The sequence below is a fragment of the Chrysoperla carnea genome, chromosome 2 (assembly GCF_905475395.1).
Source record: "Chrysoperla carnea chromosome 2, inChrCarn1.1, whole genome shotgun sequence".
NCBI lineage: Eukaryota > Metazoa > Arthropoda > Insecta > Neuroptera > Chrysopidae > Chrysoperla > Chrysoperla carnea.
In genome coordinates, this window is record NC_058338.1 from 74,033,559 (window position 1) to 74,058,744 (window position 25,186).

Consider the following 25,186-nt stretch of genomic DNA (forward strand, 5'->3'; position numbering starts at 1 on the left):
AAGAATTATCGTAGATGAAAAAAGTTGTATGGCTAAGCATAATTAGGGCACACATCGATTTCTAGAGGTGTAGTTATAAACGGCAATTTATGCTGATGAGTACCGGGGCTAAAATTAATTAAATCAAAAAAACATTACCTAAACAAACAACAAGAACAACAACAAATGTATAATATTTAAAAATTAAAAAAAAAAATTAGAAATAATTATTTTAAATATTCACAATTTGGTGTTTTTTTGTTGTGTCAAAATTATTATAAATATTTACAGTCTTAAAAAATTTTACACTTTTAGCGTAAGCAGCGTACACAATTAATATTACTTAAGTTTGCTAAGTTTATTTATTTATTTTTTTGTTTGTTAATCAATCAGAGCGCGCAAATGGTGTGTTTTGTTTTGAGAATGTCACAACGCCATTTTTTACAATACAAATAAACAATATTTTTTTGTTAACAAATGAAATCACTCGAACACACGATTGCAACAAAATCTATTCAATTTTTTATTATTTTTTCAAATTAAATCATAGAATGAATTATGCGTACAATACAGAATGGGGGGTGTAGTTTTTTTAAAAAAATTTCTTTATATTTTTTTAACTATCGTATACGTTTGAAGTTTTTTTTTTGTTTTGGTTGTCCTTGTTTAACCCTACAACCCCCCGTAATACAATTAAAATAATGTATTCAAAAATTAAAGCAAAATAAAATTAAAATGTCCCAAAAATGTTCAAAAATCATATGTTTTTTGATATTCTTTATAATCTTAACCAACTTTTTTATTTTTGTACTTTTTTGGAATTTTGAAAATTACAAAAGGACAGACCCGGCCAAATTCTTGCGTACACAATTTTTACTATCAAATTTTCGACTAATTATTTTAGTATAAAAAAGTGGTCCGTCTTTATATTTCAAGAATATTACCATAATGGAAACTATTTTGTTAAGCCGATATTTCGATCATTCATATTTATGTTATTTTAATGAAACGGAATGCTGTAACCAAATAAATATAACCGAAAAATTTTCGACTTTGAAGCCAGAGGTACACGAGCCTTTACTTCCACGTTATTACTGCTAAACATGCGTTTTAGTATTGGGATGTATTAAATGTAATAATTCATCAGCTGTTAATTTAAAAAATTTGAGTCTCAATATTACACAATTTAAAGAAAATCTTTATCAATAAAAATTTTTAGGTATCTTAATCTGTTAACTTAAATTGGAAACAATTGGAAAAGAAGAATAATTGACACATGTTTTTTTTCATATTTATCCCATCTATTATAACTGAAGATTTTCAACAGGACCCAAATAGCTAAAGGTCGTTAAATTCGTAAAACAGCTGCACCTCTTTAGAAATGTCGAGAAGTAAATTTTGGACCAAAATATTCAACACTACTACTTTTTTAATCAAATTTTCTTAAATATTTTGGATTGCCATTTTCAATCACACTTTTAAAAAGTTTTCGACTTCACGTGAAATTAAACCTCACATCTTTTTTTTAAGTCCTATGTCTATTTAAAGAAAGGAATTCAAAATACGCTTTTTCCTCGTTTCCACACAAAACCTAATATTTCTTTGTATGTCGTATAATGTCCGTTTATGTAAAGAATTGGTCTATATTTCGTTTATTGGTATTTCGACTTGCAAATTTTTTCATTAAAATATCAAAGCAAAACAAGTTTCGAGGGTCAAAAATAGGATTGGGGAAATAAAAAAATATTTTCAAAAAAATTCAATTAATGCTTTTTATTACCTTTTGTAATATCAAGAAAATAACATTTAGGAACCTCATGGATAAATAAAAACTCAAACAAAATAATATAATAATGTAAACATGGTCCAAAATTAAAATGTCACGTGATCACATAATTTATTCTATGATTGAATTAATAATTAATTTTTTTTTTACAAATTCTCAATTATAATTAATAAAGAGTTCTTATACACGAGTGGTGATGGTGATGATAGTAAGAGGAGTAAGGGTTTAGGAGAGGGCGAAAGGGTAGTAGTAATGGTTTTTTTTATTTAAATGATAATAATAATGTAAGGTAAAAGTGTCCACTACAATTTTTTTTTTTGGTTTTTTCAATGTTTTTTTTTTGTTGTTGTATAAAGTTACATCTAAGTTTTGACTGAACACATTCACCACTTCAATAATAAAGTAGTAGCGTAAACGCAAATCAACAAGGCATTAGGCCAAACGCAAAAATAATAATTAATTTAAAAAGTTTTTTTTTTACATACAACACAAAGGATCTTCACAGGATCTTACACGCATGCTTATTGATGTTTTAAAGGGATATCTTTAAAACCGTTTCAACTTTTCAGGGGATTCTTAAGAATATCAAAAGGGCGATGCTTACAATAATTGCCCCTGCCCTATGCATTGCCCTTTCTATTTAGTTTAGATCGATTCAATAAGAATAATTTTGGATTTAGTTTTTGCAGTGTATTTTTTTTTTTAAATTTTCTAAAGTAATAAAAACCACGTTCGTTCATTTTCCAATCATATCATCTACGTTATTGCCGTTTAAACTACTTAAATATCCATTTCCAATCAAGAATCAACCATGTTTTCATACAATGGCTAATTAACTTGATCTTTTTACTAATATTCTTGATTTTAACTCATTTTTCTGTTCATATCAACTTTAAACCTCTTATTACCTTATTTCAAGTGAGGTTTCTATCGAATCATTTTTAGGGCAAACTAAATTTCGGTTATCACAATTCACACGAGAGATTTTATCTAGTTTAACTAATCTCTATACTCCATGGTTATATTGTTACGAAACAAACGTTTCAAAAATTGAACCCCTAAGCGATACGGCTTTTCAATTAACCTCACTTCATATGAGGAATTAATTTTGTATCCCATAAATTAGAACATCCTGTTTGCATAGCTGTCTATTTATAAATAATTTAAATAATATAAAAACAAAAATTAATCAACCGTTAATGCCTTATTGTTTGTGCATCCATTTTTATTTTATTTTCATTAATTTATCGTTTATTATAATAATATTTAATTTAATATTATTGAAAACTTGTAGGAAACATGTAAGTTTGTATAATATATTATCATTTTTTTATTTTTACTTTTATTTCAGTTATTTATTGATATAATTTAATACTAAAAGAGCGTCATCATGATTAAACGTTTATTATTTTTTTAATTTTTCATAATTATTTTATTTTTTACTGCTAATAAAAAACTGTTCTCAGTTCTTCTTTTTTAAGAATTTTTGTTTTTGTTTTTGTTTTTTTTTTTTTTTTTTTTGTTTAATATTTAAATTATTTTTCACACTCGATAATACACTTTTTCGTAAGAATATTATAGTAATTTGTTTTTTTTTTTAATAATTACTAAAAATGAACAAAAAAATTCACTAAACTAATATTTTTTAATTAAATTTTAATATATTTGTTATATATTAAAATATCGTTTGTATATTAGTGTGTAAAATATTGCGCTGGGCATGCGTAGTAGTCCGTAATACACACGTTCAAACACAGTGTCCTTTTCTCTAAACTACTCGAATAAAAACATGTCTCAGTCCTATCAAAATTCAATAAAATTACGGTAAATCAGAGCACAGTATAAATAAAAATTTGTTTTTTTTTTATATACACAAGTAGAATTACTTTTCTTCTTTCTTTCTTTGCATGGTTTCTCTTTGTCATCACATCCAATTTAAAAACAAAAAAACGCACATAAATTGGTTAGCATTTTTATACAACTCGCTGTTTTAAATTAGGAATAACTTCAAAACAATAAAAATTGTCTTTGCGTATCAAAAAATTCAGCATATAAAATTTTTATTTAATTTTAGGCAGACGACGTTCGTTTTTGATTATTATCACCGCTTTGCACAATTTTCCCAGCAAGTACACACAAGAAGGACAATAAAGGTTTGGTTTAGAGGAAAACTTGTTGTGTGTGAGATTGTACTTGCTTTATTTATTTGCTTTTTTGTGCATGATTAGTATAAATTTTTTTCCTGTGTGCTTTTTTCAGACACAATCGTCGCGCGCACTTTTATTTAAATACTTGTTTAATTGACCTGTGCTGTTTAGCGCAGTTTTATGAGAAATAATGTCAATGAATGGCAACAGGACTTTGTTGTACACAAACCCCTACCATGGGGCTTTCATCACGATCTCCCGACACAACAGTCGCTGATGGTGCAACCGTACCAACATGTTGACGTTGTACCACTGTCTTCGATGTGGATGGTTCAGTTGTTGTTTGGAAATAGCCGGTGCAATCTAAACTTGCCGGACCAAAATCCAATGGTAAAGAGGTTGGAGCATAATTACTGTTATTATTGTTATTATGCAACGAGGACAGGGATCCGGATGTCAAACCACTGTTACCAGCAGAGGTAATGGTACTAATCGTTGCACGCTGTTGATGATGTGTCGGATAGCGTGACCTACCATGCGAATGTCCATGTGGGAAAGATCGCCCTGTGCTACAATGCGCTACAGGTTCACACTCCATGGCTGTCTGTGTTGACGAGCTGCTGTTATATTGCATTGACGAGTGTTGTTGATATTGTAAATGCTCAGCGCGGGTTGATCGACTGCCGAGTAAACCTGTAAATAAAATTTGTTTATTTAATTTTTATTTTTATTATAATTTTATTCATTTTGCTTCTATTCTAATCTATTTTCTATTCTACGAAAGGGTTTAGAAAGGTATGTTTATTGGTACGTAACACAAAGATACCACACAATAAATAGAAGAAGGAGGAGAATTAAAATTTTTATGCTCGGAATTATAATTACTAAAAACATAAAATTAAATATTGAATAAAACTTTATGGTTTAAGGTTTTAAACCGCATTTTTCGTAACTATGACTATAGCTTCGGTTTAATTTTCTGATGTATTAGCTAATTGTAATTATTCTTCAAATTTCAATGACATACATCGTTACCTTTTTTATATTAACAAATGAGATTATACTTTTCTTGAATGTCGAATAACAGATCATAATTTATATATTTACAAAGGGCCCTAAACACAGTCCGTAATGAGTAAAGAATTTTACTCTAGTTGTATCGATGTCTTTCCAGATGCTGATCATATTTTATTCAGAGTTAATCTTACAGTCTTGCTATGTTTGCAATCGTGTTATCGTTCATGCCTGGTTTTAACACAAGCTAAAAAGCCTTTTTTGGTTTTATCTGATGAAGTTGCGTATAGTCATAGTTATAAAATTTGTGTTTAAAAAGACCTGGATTAAGTTCAGTTTATTTCAATATTTATAAATGATATCCGTAAAGTAACGACCCAATTAGTGCAACATTAAAAATTTATAGTTTTTGGTTATGTAATTTTCCTTAAATTTTAATTTTAAAACAGTTTACTACAAAATGTGTGCACTAAAATTATGAATGAAAAAATAGGTAAACATGCATTAAAAAATATAACTGTTTTGCTAGTGTTCATAATTTCGAACTTTCAAATCGACAGTAGCTTTGAACACTACAAAGAAATGTTATGGTTTGAATTTTACATGCAGAATGAATAATAATTAGAACAGAGCAGCGTTCATTTTTTGTTCCATAACAAATAAAAATTAATTTTAAGTAATTTGTAGTAAATTAATTTTTTATCGAACACAACCCTGTTCAATTAAAAAAGGGTCTCTATTTACAAGGAAAAGAAGACTTCCCCAACAAATTTTTCAAATGATAAAAAATTTGCTGGACAGGACCTCCAGTGGGCATAAACTATTTTTTGTATGCCAATTGAAGCCTGTTAATTTGTTTAATTGCCAATCGTTTAAAAAATAAAGCTTATCATATATATTCACGTAAAGCTTTAATTTTTAAGAAATTTGTCCCTAATAAAAAACTGTATAAAAATTTTGTTTAAAAAAATTTAGAATGGAAGTCCTGCGTAAATCATAATAAAAGTAATAACTACATTAATGGAGGTGATTTGGTTTAGCGAAGGGCATTAAAGGGTTTATTAATAAGTAAAGTAACATCTTTTCGTGGCCAACAAGCCCGTTACACAATTTTCGAGAGTTTTCTTTTGTAGTTTTTATGTATTACCTATGGCTTGTTAGTGAAGGACACCGATGGGCTGACTTAGGGTTCACCACTGCGGGACATTGTTAGTCATCGCGGAGGCACAAAGTGTGTAGTCATTGAATCTGTGTACACACCGAAATGTTATATTTTTATTTTTTGAGACAAAATCTACTTAAAAATTTATTTTTTATAATTTCACATCATCAGAGACGCTTTTGCATTTATGTTTGAAAAAATAAATTTATAAGTAGAGAATTTCGTAAATCATTATTTGGGGCAGATATTTATATCATGAATTTTTTAATAGAAAAGGGGCTCTTAATGTTGTAGCCAAATAACAATGACTTCCATTGAAAAATAAAAGTGTATGTAATTCCTCAAATAAAGAGAAATATTTTCCTAAATTTTAACAATAATTAAGAGCTACCCATTCTGATGAGCAAATATGATAAAAAACAACATTAATTATGAAAATCAAGCAAAGCATTGCAAAAAAGTTAACGACTATATTTCCAAAAAAAATTATTAAATAAAAACAAAAAATTTTTTTATGGTTTTAATGCACAAGAATTTTCCCCAGGAAATAAAAACCAATAATTCCTGTTTTGTACTTACCATTCCTTGCCATTGAATTCAAGAATATTTTGGGGATGAGAAAATCGTATAAATGAATTCAAGTGGGTTCAAGTTTGCATGAAAAGATTTATGATTTTAGATTCAACTGTAAGTGGCCCCATTCCAGTTTTAAAAATTCTTGTACATTAGACATTTATAAAAATTTAGTAGCCTAACAACCTAGAAACTAATTTATTAAATTAGTGTAATATTTTTTCACTTAAACGCACTTAAGCGTAATCGATCAACGCAATCAGTTTAGTTATTTTTCAAACCATCAATTGTTTTGACTCACGAAAAATAAAAAACGGCCAATTTAAATAGCCTCGATAAAGTAATTAAAATAATCTTTAAGAAAATAACCTTAATTTTAGTTGATGTTTCATAAAAAATTTTCCAAATATAGAGAAAGCATCAGCCAAAGTTTGAATAGTTACTTGAAGAAATTTTGCGCTCCAGTGAAAATTTTGACATGCGTGGAAGTTATTTTGACGAAGAATCGCTTTGTGTCAAGCAAAAGTTAGTATGGAATTTGGTGAGTTTCATCAACTTGGCTGTATATTAAGTTCATTTGAAAATCGGACTTAATGTATTTTCCAATAAAAATAACTTAAAAATTGACCTCAAAAAAAGTTTTCGTTTGACTGCTTGTTGCGATCTAGGCTACTAAGTGCAGTCTTGTTTGTTGGGTTATAACTACTTCGTAGCGAAAAATCGACTATTCAGTTGAAGGATAGGGCTAAAAACCCTTTTTTGGAGATTAAAAAAATCAGTTTTTTTAAAATACAAAAAAAATATGCTAGAAATAATAAAATTCAAATAAAAGTTTGAGGTGATTTTGATAATTTGCATTTTTTGCTCATTCAACAACGCGCGAAATCCTCTTAATTAAATTTTAGCTGTTAACTTTATATAAAGTATTGATGACTGGGAGTTGCAACTCGCCAACTGCCGATAATAATTTATACTAATTAAAATCAGAAGGAGACCCGAATTCAGTAGTTACAATTTCGACTACCAGATGGCAATACTTGTACTTACCATTTTTTAAGGCCAATAAAAATATTCAAATTCAAATCAGATAAATCCCGTCAACCGGTGATAAAAATTTGTACTATTAAAGAGGAAGTGGACCGCTTTTCCATTAGTTCCGTCTACTTCGTCATTTTTAAACGGATAAAAAAAACAAAAAGTATTTTAAAGGGGAGGGTTTTTTTAATCATGCTATTTTTATACCATGCATATATGAAATATACATAGTATATTAAGTTTAGTCCCAAGTTTGTAACGCTTAAAAATAATGATGCTAGGAAAAAAATTTTGTCATAGCTGTTCATAAAATCACCTAATTACTCCATTTCCGGTTGTCCGTCCGTCTGTGGACACGATAACTCAAAAACGAAAAAAGATATCGAGCTGAAATTTTTACAGCGTACTCAGGACGTAAAAAGTGAGGTCAAGTTCGTAAATGAGCATCATAGGTCAATTGGGTCTTGGGTCCGTAGGACCCATCTTGTAAACCGTTAGAGATAGAACAAAAGTTTAAATGTAAAAAATGTTCCTTATAAAAAAATAAAAAACTTTTGTTTGAAACATATTTTTGTAAACATCACTGTTTACCCACGAGGGCGTTAATTAGGTGCAAATTTTATAGTATGTATTATTATAGGAATATCAGTTGTGTGTGTGTCTATTTAAAAGTGAATATCTTTTGTTATTTACGTGACGTCAAAAAAACAAACGATTGCGCATCAACACTGTCTATACATTTTTGTATGTGTTATGTGATAAAGAAATCAACACTGACTATGCATGGTATTTCGACAATTAACTCAGTCAATTATTTCTTTTCACTTGTTTAAATTCATATTTCATAATTTGACATAACCGATTTTTCAAAAATTTTTAATATAATATTAATACTTCTTACTTAATTAATACACCTTTATCTGCAAAAAAATTGGTGGTTTCCATTTGACTTTTTTAAGTTGCACCCCCTACCCCTAACAAGGGGTTGAAGGTAAGAGGTGTATTTAGTAGGGTGTGATAGAGTTTCAAAAAATATTTGATACGTGTTTTTTCGTTTTCATTTTTTTTTTTAAACTTTCAAAAATAATCAGCCTGGACGGGTGGTCTGGAACACCCTGTATATATATATATACATTTCGTAATTTTACTAATATGTTTTTTTTTCGAAATTAAAAAATGGTGTAAAAGTTTTACATATCTGACTTAAGTATATACGCTATACTTAAATCTTTCTTATCTCGGTCAATTTTGGAGCTAGAAAGTTGAATAAAAAATGAAAATGTGCAAAATTACTTCAGCTACAAGTTTTATTTATATTTTTTAAACTGGTTGCATAGGCTTTTGTAATTTATAAAAAACTGATTTTTTGATACTCCCGAAGTGGTTTAGAGTCCCCCCGCCTGAGTAGTCCATGTTTCTGTACGAAGTTGTTACAATCAAATAAACAACTGTGACAAATTTCAAAGATGCAATACTTTTTAAAATGTTTTTTCAAATAATTTTATTGTGCTTCACAAAGACACATAAGTTGAATCCTAGTATCTAATTTAAAAAAATTCGTGTCGAAATTTGATGCCAATTCGACTTTTAGTTTCGTGGTTTTAAAGTTTTAGAGAATCTAGATGCAAATTAATATGCTCTATGTCACAAGTCGATTACAGGTTTGCAATGTTGGAAAAATTGAATGAATTACACTTCAGTTTCTTTTTTCTATAGTGGTTATTTTCAAAAGATTATTTTTTGGAAAATAACGTATAGAATTGTAACTTTAATTTTTCTACAAAAATAAAACATTAACTTACCATGTGAAGGTCCTGCTGCAGCCATTTCTAACGAAGCTACCGCCGGACTTGTACTTTGACTATTTGCTGTATTAGTGCCTTCATCCGCGGTACGTTTAAAGAAATTATGTTGTAATGCATAATACGGTGTGACACGTGTTTTTGGATCATAATCCAACATACGTAATATTAAGTCCTTAAATTTTAAATAGTCTGACATCGAATGTCCTGGTTCACCAATTCGTCGTCCGCCTGGCCCACCAGTTTCTACACCTAATATATCGTGTAATTTCCGTGTACCAGGTAATTTATATTTTTTATTATCACGTGTTTTCTTCAATATATAACCGCCATCCGAACCAGGTAATTTATCAAAATATTTACGTGTTTTTAATGCTTGATCTAATATGTGTCTTGGTGGCATACCTAATACTTCAACAATTTTATTCATTTGATCCACTTCGTTTGCACCACTAAATAATGGTTCACCTGTATGCATTTCAACTAATATACAACCTAATGACCACATATCGATTGCTAGATCATATGTGATGCCCAATAATACTTCAGGTGATCGATAAAATCGTGATTGAATATATTGGTATATCTGAAAAATATTAATATTTGATTATTTTTATAATTAAAAAAAAATATAGGACATTCAGAGAAAGAATCGCTAACATTCCAGAGAAATATAAAATTTAACATAACCACACCTTCGATGGTGACGGAGTGCTCTCTAGACATTTAGCAGAGGTGATCAAAAACTTATGGTTCAATCGGAAAATCAATAAGACTGTGTGTCATTATTAAGAGTAATAGTCTACGCGACACTATCCCTTCTCGTAAAAAATTACTACAGAAACTTCATGAGTGGCTTCTTTGTAGCGAGTCTACCAAAATTTCTCTCTACGAAAGTGCTGTGTTTTCAAATGAGCATGATCGAAATATGCCGAATTATTTTTTGATGAATATATACTTATAGTTTTAACGCATTTACAAGAGCTTGTCTACCACCTCGAACATGCCGTACTTAAGTATTACTTAGTTCTCTTTTGCTGAATTGTTTAATAATTATTAATGTTATCAAAGTCATAGTGTCCGACGAATTCCCTACAGTGTTTTTCCAAACCGATAGATTAATTATAACGTTATCATGCTCATTTGCATAGAAAAAGCTTGGTAGGCTCGCCAGAAAACATAAAAATCCAACGTATATGACGATTAGATGAGTATTTTTCTAAGTGTTTCCAGAATCACTCAAAAATATTCTTATCACTTAACCATTAAATTAAACTGAATTTTTGGGTCGAAATTACCCAGCAAATCAAGATTAATCTAATTTTGAAACAAAATTTTTGTTAAAAAATTACAAAAAATTGGTATAATTTTTGTATCTCCGATTTGGATAAAAATAATTTTGTAAAAATACAAAAATCGTGATATCGACTAAAATTCTATCCTAAGCGTGTATTTTTGGAAAATTTTCAGTAGATAAATCAGAAACTTGTCATTAAATCGCAAAATAAACTAGATTTTCGTATTTTTTAAAGTAAAAAAAAGTATCAGTTGGCTAAGAAACAAGCTACAAAGTAAGAGAAATATAAAATTATTAATGGTAAATGTCTAAAGAGCGTTTTGTAAACAAACTGACCAATCATTGAAAAAAGAAATACAAACCCTTTGTCCAAGTTGACATGAACTACCAAAATCAACAATTTTAATTGCTGACCGTTTTGGATTACATAATAATATATTTTCTGGTTTGAGGTCACAATGTATAATATTGAGTTCAGGTGTTGACAGGAACAATAGAGCAGTACACAATTGTTGTGCGAATTTACGTGTTAAATTTAACGATACACCACGGAAATTTGTATTTCGCAGCAAATCATATAAATTATATGATAATAGTTCAAATACCAAGCATAAATGATTCCTCCACATAAAATTCCTCTTCAATTTAACTAGAAAACAAAAAATATACATTTAATATTTTTATAAATGATGTAGCGATACAAATTTTAATTCATATTTTGGAAAAAAATGTAGTAAATATGGCTGGAAAATGCAAACTTTGTTTTTAAACATAGTTTCAGGAATGAAATATCTAACGCTACTAGGCAGCAGAGCTGGCATTTTTTAGGAACAGAAATATTATTAAGTACTAGCTTTTATCAACGGCTTTGCCCGCGTTTTTATTCTTAAATAACTGAAACTTTCTATCCCTTTAAAACCCCATTAGGCGACGAGTTTCAATAAAATACGTATTATTTCTCCGTCTTCCGTCAATTCTGTTAAAGAATGTTTATGCAAAATTTGAAGTAGATTGAACCAAGGAATCACGTTGTCCCATACAATTTTTGCCCCCATTTTTAACCCTGTTAGGGGTAGAATCTCGGAAAAGCCATTCTTATCGGATGTCTACGTCATACAAAGAACACATCCTCCAAGTTTCAGGTCTCTACTATTAGCGATTTAGACTGTGCGTTGATCCGTAAGTCAGTCATTCAAGGCATAGTATTTTATATGTATAGACTAACAGATTAAAAATTTTTTATTTCTTATATTTTTATGACATAAACAAAAATAATGATTTTCGTAGAATTTGCAAAAAAGATTTCTATCAAGCTGAGTTTTTTCTGATACGAGTTAGATACAATTTACTATTAAAGTTATTCTGAAATAACTTTTTTCTAAACATTTTTCCGCAGAATTTATTAAGTTTACGGACAAATGTTTCAAATGAAAGTTGCTCCCAGTATGAATTTTTCTCTATCTTCTACCAGTTACAAACAAGAGCTTTTGTAATTCTTTCCGTTATGTGGCAATAACGACCGCATAAATTTTCGGAAATATCTTTATTTCGAATATTCAAAAGGGCAGACTATATTCTGCAAGGTCAGACTGCTTGTTTATGAGTGTTCATATTTAATTTTAATTTTTTAATAATTTTAAAAGTTATACAATCTGAAGTACTTTTCTTTTCTTTTCTTTTCTTTTCATTTAATTTTTTTTTGTTAATCATAAAAAAATAATTATTATTACCTATATAATATTTGTTATCTGCGTCAGCCTTATTCATCATTTCTAATAATTTAACTTCGATTTGCGCTTGGTTGAGGAATGGTTTCTTATTTTTAATAATTTTAATTGCTACATGGCAACCATCCTCATGATCATATGCTTTCACTACTTGCCCAAAGGAGCCTTTACCAATTAATGAATCAATTTCATATCGATCCAAAAACTTTTCACCATTTTTAATTTTATAATCGTGATTATAATCATCAAAACCATCATTGTATAGTTTGCGTTCCTTTTTGTTTGAACTGTCTTCACCCTGCGTTTGTTGAGCTCTTCGTTTTTTCTTTGCATAATATACCTGAAATTAGAAAGAAGATTTTGTTAATCAATTTTATAAAAATATTAAGAGGACAAGGGAACTTATGTGTGGTTATTTTAGAATAAAATCAAGCTAAAAATATGTCAAAATATTTTTGTTATCTTCTTTAATATTCTAGTCTCTTTTTCCTGCCCACACGATATCATCCTCATTCTTTTATCAAATTCCAGGATTTCCTTACTCCTGATTTAAAACTTATTGTGGGCTAATGACGAAAAAAAATTCACGGTCTAAAAATGTACCTACCACTTAATAAAAAACAGGCTAGAGATAATATTAAGATTTAATTTCGCTCATTTTGTAATTTGTATATCATAAATGTAATAAAATTGCCTACAAATAAAAAGAAAGTAAATTGGCTTGTATAGATTATTTTTAGAGTTGGATATGGAAGTTTCGGGGAGAAAAAAATATTTGAGTTTCTATATTTGTAAATTTAAAATGTATCACTTTCCTAACAAGGAATTCCTGCACTTACACAAAAAAAAATATATATATATATAAGGGTCTTTAAAAAGTATATTTGACCGTGCATTAATTCAAATCATAAATCCATTTCTAGAAAAGCTTTTGGAAAACGGAGATATTTATAAGGGTATATTGTGCAATTTTTTATTTGACAACTATTTAATTTAAAACTGTGATTACATCCGGTATTTATTATAACTATCTTTTGATATCTATAAGGCAATATTTGAAGTCATAACAAATACACATACTAAAAGAGAATAAAGTAAGCGAAGGCGTAAAAAACATGAAGGGAATGTTGTTCTAAGTTATGGACGATAAAACATGTATAATATGTTGGTTCTACTCCACCCACATCATTACAACAACTACCATCATAGTTGTCGGTCGTTACTTGTCACTTTGATATAAGTTTTTCTGGCATCGGTGTGGAATGCACGTGATCAGAATTTACAATAAGATAATAAGTTGATCGTCAAGTCACCAGGACAAAGTACCACCAATATATTCCTAATAACTGTCAATATTTCATGATTGTATGTATTCTGGATATCTTATTGCTTTTTAGAAAACTGTGTTTGTGTTGGAAGAGCGAGAGGTTGCTTGCCATGCCACTATCGGAGACTTACATACATATATATCGGCACTAACACTCACCACCCTTTCAAACTCTCATCACAGTAACCAAACCCTATGTATATGATATACACAATAATACTTGTACATTTCTTCTGTGTCGTCTTGAAGTGTGAAAAAGCTCAAGGCGATAAGATTGTTTGCAACCAATCAACGAGTTTTTTCCTGTTCATATCATACATGCTATACTATATTATTTATATTCGCTTAGTACTTTTAGTGTTTACTATGTAGTTAGCCGCTCGCCGCTATTCTCGTTTCTAAAATATATACAGCGTGAGCTAGAAGGAATCGGCCACTTCAGAAGTAAATTATAATATTCTTAAAAATTACTAAAAAATGTGTAAGTTATCCGATTTTTATTTAATTTTTTTTAAATTGTAAGCATTTTACAAAATTTTAATGGTACAAATAGTTCAATTCTGTAAATTAGAATAGTGTGAATACTATAGCTTGTTTCAAGTGTCAAATGTTTGAAACATTCCATTTACGAGATGAATCGTTTAACTAACGCTCAACGCTTAAATTGTTTACTTGATGATGAATTGTTTACGGAAAGATTCATCATCGCGCGTTCAGTAAAGAATACGCCATTGAATTTCTTTTTATGGGTTATCTTAAGAGTAGCGTCTATATCAACAAACCTGCAACGTTGGAGCACCTAAAAGCTAACATCCTCCAAGTTTCAACAGAAATAAACCCCCGGATAATGCGAAAAGTTATATATTACCTCGAAGGAATAAACTCCTGCAAAAAGCCCAAAGGAGGCAATTTAGTTGACATTATTTATTATATTAAATGAAGTGTAGTTAATTTTCGAATAATGAAGATATAACTAACACAGTATTATATTTTATATTTATTATCAAAGGAATAAAACACATGACAATAGGGATGTTGACAAAATCTTTTTTATCATTTCAGATGAAGAATTCTCACTGAACGTTTAAAATTTCTAATTAAACAAAGAGGAAGATATAGGTTAGTGGCGTCATTGCCCAAATCACTATACAGATACATATAAAACTATGCTTTGCTAAAAGAAGATGGGCAACAATCTTACAATGCTTATAACTTCTTAGTTTTTTATCCATTTTAATTTAAAATTTTGTCATATTTTCAAGTCTAGTTTTAAATTTTTATGCGTAATATGGCAAATTCGACATCAGGCAATTACCGTATTGAATAAGTTTATATGTATTTTTTCGATTTTATGAACTTTCTTGAGTACAATTTACTCTCGCCTATTTCTGACGGCACACGCTGTGTATATTGGCAAGATATGTTGCAGCTAAAAATATGTATGATAAAGAGAAAATGTCCTGTATTTATCAGAAACTCTAAAATTATGTACTTGGGAAAATATAACTAAAAAAAAAAAAGTTTAATATAAAATTCATATGAATAGTTCAGTTGTATGGCCACAAATCTCAGAATAAATTTTTCTAAAAAAGGTTGTGTGTACTTATGTGCACGCGTTAAAACTTATACTTCTTTGTTGCTACGTTGGATATGAGTTTGTATGTAAAATCGTAGAATATACTTTACAATATTCTACCATGTTCTTTTCGTACTCAAGCGTATACACTATTTATACCGATTGTAAGTAGAAAAGGATAGTTGTATAACATTGTAATAGCAGTATCCCTTTCTAATGACACTGAGTGTACTACTAACACAGACTACAGAGAATTTTTACTGCATTAAATTACAATAGGTTCAGTATCACGTACTGAATGTGAATGCACAAAGTCCTTACAAAAAAAGATGGCAAAAGTGTCGCCATTGGGATAAAAACCATTTCGGCCTATATCTCCGTAATCGTGCACTTTGGACCAAAAATGGTAATAACCTTTACTGTAGATAAATAAACCTTCAATCTTTTTTATCAGGTTTTTTAACAGGTAATCAGGTAATTTAACGGTAAATTATATATAAAGATTAATAACTATATGAATAAATAAAGATTAACAAATAATGCTATGGGTGGCCTCTGTGATAAGGCGTATGTCACAAATACGGAGGTTAAACTCCCATTATTATTATTATTATTATAACTGGTAGTATAATTCAAGAAAAGTTGGCAGGGTCTTACTTTCTCGTAAGACTGTCAACATTTTTGAAAACAATTTTCACAAAAATTTACATGGTAAAGTATGATAGAAACTTAACTCTACGATAGATAAAGATTGAAACTATTATAAAAAATTTATTTTTCCTTGTAATCTAATATTTTTTTAATTAACATTGGCGGCGAAAGGTCCTTCTTAAAAGAGAAGGCTATTGTTTAGTAGACAGTTCAAATTCGAACATTATTTTTATCGAAGTAAAATTTTAAGACACTTTTTGTCGTATGTATCTTTACTCTTTCATATAAAATTTAATAAAATCGATTTGTTCTCATTTTTATGCGACCGATACGATATTGAAGGACACTCGTACGGAAGCCTGAACGGTTCACTGTCAATTTATGAGAAATTGGCGCTACACTAGCTTATTTTTTAAATGTGTACTACCCACAAGTATAAAACCAACTTTTAAAAAAGTCACTAGTTCACTTTCAACAAGTGCACTTCTGACTTGTGGCATTATGGAAACGAACCTTTTATGTTATAACGAAGTGTTTATTATGACATTATAATTAGAAATATTCACATGACAAAATACCGATATCTTCAAAAGGGTTCGTTTCCATAATGTCACAAGTCACAAGTGCACTTTTTAAAAGTTGGTTTTATACTTGTGGGTAGTACACATTTAAAAAATAAGCTAGTGTACACCACTTTCTCATAAATTGACAGTGAGCCATTCAGGCTTCCGTACACTCGATAGTCGATGTAGAAATATTTTTTATTTATTCATAACTAAACACTATAATTTTATAGAATATTTACAATATGTGTTTATATATTTTACTAAGAAATCATTTATTTCATAAAAATTGTTATATTTCGAATATATCTGAGATATTTCAAAATCAATATTATATTTGATGTGTATGAAAATGCGTCATTTTATTCGACACAAAAAAACATTTGGAATAAATCTTATAATAGCTTTGAGCTAGTATTCCGTAATCTGCTATTAAATGAAAGATTTAATTTTATTTTATCCACTTATTTATTAGTAAGTCGGCTGAAAGAAAGCACAGATGTAAGGCTAGTCGTAGTAATTGATAGTCATTTCAGAACGACTGGGAAAAGGAGAGGAGGTTGTCGAGATCATGTCTAAATCTATCTCTTTTAGACAGCCTGTAAAGTGTGCACCATTGTATGTGATATACAATTAAAAAGATGCAAAGAATGCAAAAATCATTTTCTCAGCCACTCGAAGCAATCAGATGCCCGTTGTCAGACAACTTCAAAATTAAAATTTTAAGGTATCTGAATCGAATGAATTTTAACTTCTTATTTGAATATGGCCCGTTCTTTTCGTTCACTTTTCAAAAGAGAAATGCACGAGTCTGAAAATTTGGATTACAAAATATTTATTATTATTGAGCTTTTAATAAGATACCGTAGTCTGTGAATACCTTGACACGATAAAATCTGTCGTCATCAGTTAAAGAGCCCTACCTTCAAAAAACGAAATTGTACAGAAAAACTAAATTCTTCAACTGGATAAAAATTCATATTTTTTCAAATACCTTTGACATGTAAAACTTGTTGATACTTTGTGTTAATATCAATATATCTAGTTTAGAATCTTTTTTAAAAAAATATTAATTTAGAATCAACTAAACAACTAAAACGATCTCAAACTGGAATTAGATTTTTTGGATAGATTTGGAAATGCTAAAAAGTATTTGGAAAGTTATTGCCTTCTAAATTATGATGGCAGATAATCTATAAGTATCATATGAATTGAACCTTAGATCATATTATTATTATTTTAATAGATAAGCCCAACGTATACCAAGTATGTATATTTTGACTTTACAGAGTAGATTAACAAAGATAAAAATACAATATTCAAATAGCTGACAAAGAAACACAATACGAAAGCATGGTATTCAATGCGCATAATCGTATTGACGGAAGTCAGTTGCTTCAATAGTTACTGTTTGTATAATTAATTCTGTATAAAAGTTCTAAAAAATGGTTAATAGTTGTTTTATTTGCTAGGGATATTTATATCACAGCTACAGGTTAGTAAAGTTTAATTATTAAATAATATTTATTAAATGGCAATTATTATGTTGTAAATACGTGCCAGGATATTATGTTGTATATTAAGACATGCGCATTAATAACCATGCTTTCGCATTTATTATTATTGTCAATCTACTTTGGAGACGTGGTTCTCACTCTGTTGCCGATTCTAACTATTTTTGGTGTTTTGATTACAATAAATAAGGATTATCTTCATATCAAATATTTGACACGAAACCTATAAATAATAACGAATTTTTTTTCAATAATAAACTATATATACCAAACATTTATGAATGAAAGTGATATTAGAAAAAGGGAAGTGAAAGTTTCTTTGGTACTAGCTTTTGTTACTAAATGTACACAACCTCAGGCTTCCTTATTAGAAAAAATAGCACCCACAACGGAGTATTTACAAAACTTTTCTCTTCGCTACTTACTTAAATGCTGCTCCCTTCTATTAAAATTTTCTTACAAAAAAAAAAAAATAAAATAAAAATAATAATAAAAATATTTTTTACAAAATCGATCCGAGAGAACCATGTGAGAAAAATCAAATTCAAACCAGTTAATGGGGATAGTTTCCATACAAATTGTCGTATGAAAAACCTTAGTCTAGTTACCTTAATAAGGGTTTTATACTTCATCAGGTACTAACATAAATTTAATGTTTTGAGCCGCGAATGCTGTTTTCGTAAAAGCCAGAGCGCTCTAAACAAACACCTCATTGGCGCTGATACTCTTCTACGGCCATATATTATAAATTATAACTTATCCTTAAATAATAGATAGCTAGCTTCTTTGTTTAAATTTTTCCACTTTTGTAACCTCGCACCCCTAAGCATGTGCCTAGTTTGCCTTACGGGTAATCCGCCTCTGCCTCATTATACGCTTCTTATTATGAAATGTTTTCTATTGAAATAAGAGTTTCTTCTTTTTTTTTGACCATATAAAATATTTATAAAATCAGATGGGAAGAGTCGGGGGGTTAGCTATGAAAAGATACATCCTTAACATTAACTCAATTCTCAGATAAGTGTCCAATCCTGTAGTTCAATTTGGAGGTGCCTAGAGCCTAAAATTGTGAAAATCCATGATTTTTTAAGCTGAAATTAATCGATGATCCTACAGATCGAATTTAAGATCATTTGAACTCAAGGGGTCTGCTATAAGACTGTTAAAAAGGGGTTAATATGTTAAAAATTATGTTCCCTAGCCGCCAGTTTATTGTTATAGATGGATGGTGTCTGTATAAAGCGATTTTCATTCAAGATTTTAACGCCCTAAAAATTTTTTACATTGAAAAATACAATGACTAATACTAAGTAATTTTATGTTATCTTCCATTTGATCTCGAAATTATTCAAACCAACTTTAAAAAAATGGAAATTCCCATTAGCTATTTTCAGAACATATCATTTCGATTTCAGTTAAAAAAATTTTAATATTAAAGAACAATCATCTGCCTTATGAATGAATTTATCAATCGTCTGGAAACATATTTAAGCCAAGGCTAGATTCAGTAACATCGCAGTCTGAATAACAGTAATTACCGTCGCTAATAAGTCGAGATGTTGGCATATTAATATAACCCTTTTTTTCTCCTATTTTGTTTTGTTTTCATGAATTGAATACAACGAAATTTATCCCTTCCCTCTTTGAGATAAGCCCCTAGCCCCGAAAAAATGTTTTAATAAGTTTTTAAAAAGTTCATGGTTAAATCAAAACAAATATTTTTTATCCTTCTGAAATAATATCTTTGTTTACGGATAGCTGGTCGGAAAGACATCAGTAAGGTAAAAAAGCATCCCTAGCTTGTTGCTTGATAGGGAGTGCATTTTTGAAGGTATGTGAAGAGGGCAAAAATATATCTCTAACAAGTGGAAAAGCAAAAATAAAATGTTTCGTTCATAATTTATCGTGCGGCATTCGCCAAAATAAACTTCAAAATAATTTAATAGGACAACATCTCGGAGGATCACCTACATTTCGTTATATGGAGTAATTTGGATTAAAAGAAAAAAACCGCTGCGTTAAATTGTAAAATTATTGACTTACCCGAAAAATATCAAGCATATCTAAACCGGGTGGTATTTCACTCATAATTTCCCAAAAATCCGTCATTTTCGAAGAAAATTTTTCAACATAAATAAACACTCATTCAAAATAAAAACAAACTGATTTCATTCACATCAAAATCAAAACAAACACAACTCAATTAACTCATGTGATGAATTTGAAATGATGACTGATTCTTGTTTACATGAACTTTGAATTTGTTGTTACTGATAATAAAAATATGATCGAAATTCCCATTAAAATGTTATCATCCAGTCAAGATGTACATAACACAGCCAATCCATTATTTTTGTTACATCACATATAATAAGAGCAGGTATGTAAGTAAGGTAGGGTATTTAAATTTTAAATCCAATATTTGGCCCATAAAATTTTTTTTATTATTACTTTCTAATACAAGTTCATGTCCTAATAAAATAATTTTTGAGTACAAATAATCCTTTTTGTTTATGGTTGAATTATTTAAATAAAATCTTTTTCAAATTAAATTAAAAGTGAAGATCACATTTTTAAAAGACATATTTTTAAAGAGAGAGTTTGTTTAAAATCAGTTGAGGATATATTTTATTTTGGAAATAATTATACTATTTGGGAAATAAATAAAATTTTAGCACATATATTTTAAATGTTTTTTAATATCAATGATTTTTATTTAAAATTTTCCCATTTCTAAAACAATGCTAATAAAATTTAGCATAGGATGATGTATTATAGGTAAAGTCTAGGCTAGGAACTATAATATCTCGCATGTCGTAAAAGTGACAAGCCTTAAAATGTTTGATTAATGTAATTTCAAATTATTTATCTTACACCCTTTTTACTTAATTGTGTATATCAATATATACAATTAAAGTAATTTTCATCACAAACAAGTGAAAACAAACAATTTACTGAGTTAATTGTTGAAATACTATGTATAGACAATGTTGATTACGCATTCGTTTGTTTTTTTTTACGTCATGTAAGTAAAGAAAGATAAACAAACAAACACCTACACAATATATGTAACGTATAAATATAAAATATATAAAATAGGTACCTGTATATACATACTATATAATATTTCTGAGCTAATGTGTGCTCTCACGGGTAAACAGTGAGATTTACGAAAAAATTGTCAAGCAAAAGTTGTTAATTTTTTTATAAGGAACATTTTTTACGTTTAAACTTTTGTTCTATCTCTAACGGTTTACAAGATGGGTTCTACGGACCCAAGACCTTGACCTATGTTGCTCATTTACGAACTCGACCTCACTCTTTACGTCCTGAGCACGCTATAAATATCTTTTTTTTTAGCTTGATATCTCTTTCCGTTTTTGAGTTATCGTGTTAACGAACGGACAGGCGGACTGACAATCGAAAATGGACTAATTAGGTGACCAAAAATTTGTTCGTAGCATCAATGTTTTTAAGCGTTACAAACTTGGGACTAAACTTAATAGTACATCTTGATATATTTCATATATACATGGTATAAAAATGTAGAAACAAAATGTCTGATGCAATGTTTAAGATATTTACTTCACTCTTTTGTAAAGTTTTGTCTCCACGATATTAATCACTAGCCACTCATCATTGGAAGACTTCATGAACCATTTTCGAAAATAATTATTTTCATGTGAAAATTCCATTATTTTCTTAGGTACTAAACATAATATTAAAGAATTTCTTTTACTAAAAGACTATTTAAAATTAAAAAATTTATAAAACCTTGATAAAACTAAAGGACAATTATTTAAAGTGAATGATCCTTCTGTCTCGATCAATTGAACACCAACTCAAATTTCTTTGTTCTTAACAAAAGAAATAATATTGAATGTTAATAAAATACATAGGTTGATGTACCATATACTCCAAACTATTATAAACAAATTAATGTTACATCGTGTGATACCGCTCCTTTTTTGGATGCGCCTGGTTTTCTGGGAAAATAAAATGACGAAACAATTCGCGGTATAGCAATACTTCTTCTTTAGGTACTCGCTTTGGTCAATAAACAATTAATTAAAATCTTACATGACATTTATTTAAAATATGTCAAACAAAATCTTTTATTTTTTTTTCTGTTAGTGATTTATTTTTGTTGAATCTTCAAAAAAAAAAATTATGCTGAGAATTTTTTGATATAAAAACAAATTTTAATGTTCATTTTTTTAAAATAGCAAAACTTGAATAAATAAATTGTTTTATTATATTAATGCGTGTGTTTTTCATACACGCATCCTACACGCTTAATTCGCACACCACATTTATGTAGGAAAAATACCTTATATTATCCATCCCTTTCTAATCAGAGTTTCTTAAAATTTTTTTATAACAAGTGAAAACAAATAATTGACTGAGTTAACTGTTAAAATACCATTTATGGACAGTGCTGATTACTCTGTCACATTACACATACATACATGCCACACATATATAACTGATATTCCCATAAAATACATACTATACAATTTGCACATAATTTGCGTTCTCACGGGTAAACAGTGATGTTAACGAAAAAATATTTCAGAGAAAAGTTTATTTTTTTATAAGAAACATTTTTTACATTCAAATTTTTGTTCTATCTCTAACGGTTTACAAGATGGGTTCTACGGACCCAAGACCCAACTGACCTATGTTGCTCATTTACGAAGTCGACCTCACTTTTTACTTTTCGTTTTTGAGTAATCGTGATGACTGACGGACAGATAGACGACAGACAGACAGACAACCGGAAATGGATTAATTAGGTGATTTTATGAACACCTAAACCAAAATTTTGTTCATAGTTGCAATATTTTTAAGCGTTACAAACTGGGGACTAAACTTAGTATATCTTGGTTATCATCCATCTACCGTTTTCTCATAAGACCAATGTTAAATATGGCTACTTTGAATTCATTTATTTATTTTAATAACCGGACAACCCCTCCAAAATTTTCAAAATTGATTTAGACTAGCTCCAACTACGTCTTTTATCCAAAATTGCCATGGCGTTCGTACATTCCTAAATGTATATGCACAACTGATTCAAACATAAAGAAAATTATATATTTTTTGTTTAATTCAGTTAACATAAGTATAGATATTGAGAGACACTGGTTGTGATAAAAATACACCCACAACAAAAAAATTCAAGAGGGTAGCTTAAAAAAAATACGTAAATAATTTAACAAGAGGAATAAATGGACAGGTATCATTTCTTATACAAATTAGATCTGACAGTCACTCGAAAAGCACTTAACATTTTCATGGATCAATGTTTTTTGTGGATATGTGTATGTGTGTATTATATATTTATTATATTTACTATATTTAATTATATATCTTACTTTGTCTGTTACATATAATAATGATGAAATAATTTTCAATCATATAACTTGGATAAAAAAGTTTAATTGAAAATACTCACAGAACCTCTACGTATCAGAGTTTTAAACTAGTTTACAAAATAAAATAAAAGTCATATCCTTTCAGCGAATTTCATACCGTTTTATTTAGTGGCAATAACTATAAATGCAAATATATATTTGTTTCACTTTTACTATTCGTTGTGTGTGTAGTCATGGTAGGGACAATAAAATCGATGCCAGCATTTTCAGTGAAAAATTTTGGCTTTAAAGGAGGCTGTTATGACTAATTTGAAATTTTATACATGTAAATGTTACAGTAACTGTCAAATTAAAATTATTATTGAAAAATAACAATTAATTAAACTTAATAAAGAAAAACTTTAATACATTAAAGATTGTGAAAATAAGAAATTAACTTGCACAAATATTATTTTTTAAATGTAAATTATCATAATTATTTATTTAAATTTGTTAGACAATAATATTAAAGTTTCAATGTAAACTATAAATGTAGTCCATACAATTATAAATGCAATCCATACAATTACATTAATAAAGTGTATCGTTACCATGGAAACGCCTCCAAAAAAACTCATGCACCGTGCGAAATAAATATTTATTTTAAATCTATCTCTATTTTTTCAAACCTTTCTGAATAATACTGTTGTAGGCTTTTTTTAGTAAACTTTTTTTCCTTTAACCAAGAATTTTAAAGGAAGAAAAAATATTAAAATTATTGAGCCTAGTATATCCTTTTTATTCTAATAATTTCTCGTCTTTAGAATCTAAGCAAGAAAGAAATTGTCATAAAAAAATTTCTACACCGTACAGTCATAGTCTGTATACAGATGTTTAATGTATAAAATTAAAATGCATTTCATTTTGATGAGATATTTCAATCATATTGCTAATGAATATTCTATTCATACTTAAATTTTATCAAGAGTACTGAAAGATTAATATATCGACGAATTATGTATGCTATAATAGATTTGATACAAACTAGGTCTCTGCACAAATAGGTTTATAGATATCTCAGTTATCTAGAAAAGCAAATCAAGCCAAAGGACCCCGCAAGAAACTATAATATATCCGTAGCTTTAATTGCCCGCAGCTTGAAAACTACTCGTTAAAATTTTTTGTAGCCGGGAGAGCTTTTGATCAGAATGATCCAAAGAACATTTTAGGGTGGGTTAGAAAAAATTTCACAAAAAGCCATTTTCCTATCTAATCTTGCGGCGTCCTTTAAATTAAAATCAATTTGAGAAGTGATTTAAATTTTTTTTAAACACTTCTCAGACTCTAGAAGTCCTTCAGGCTGTTTTTATAAAACTTTTAAAATTAATTTTCGAGTCAATTAATGAGTTATACACAATTTGATAATAGTGCCTTCGTCTGTTGTCTCACAAGACAGAAAGCTAATAGTAAATTTGCCGTATGTGTAAGACTATTAATCACACCAACAAAATTATTATGTGCGAAGGGCTTATTTTACTGCAAAAATTAATTTCGGTTGAATGCTACTGTAAAATGTATTAATTTTCAAAATTAAAAGTTTCCAAAATAAGTGGCCGCTAATGGCGATGAAGGTCTGTAAAAACATTGTACAAGAAAGAACATGATGCATTGATTGC

The 25,186-nt window shown here is 28.9% G+C and overlaps 1 protein-coding gene across 3 annotated transcripts in view; it reads right to left on the bottom strand.

Annotated features, from left to right (window-relative positions):
* Window positions 1-3,422: 3,422 nt before the first annotated feature.
* LOC123293593 (serine/threonine-protein kinase minibrain) overlaps window positions 3,423-25,186 on the bottom strand; it is a 619,645-nt gene continuing 597,881 nt past the window's right edge. For 2 of the 3 annotated variants that reach the window (XM_044874463.1, XM_044874464.1), the window contains exons 3-6: window positions 12,526-12,862; window positions 11,158-11,444; window positions 9,499-10,084; window positions 3,423-4,605 (exon numbers count right to left, since the gene is read on the bottom strand). In XM_044874463.1, the coding sequence (XP_044730398.1) occupies window positions 4,106-4,605; window positions 9,499-10,084; window positions 11,158-11,444; window positions 12,526-12,862 (1,710 nt within the window). In that variant the 3' untranslated portion in view covers window positions 3,423-4,105. Of the gene's footprint in view, window positions 4,606-9,498; window positions 10,085-11,157; window positions 11,445-12,525; window positions 12,863-20,196; window positions 20,321-25,186 lie in introns of those variants that run through there. The other variant, XM_044874465.1, reaches the window with a different exon arrangement.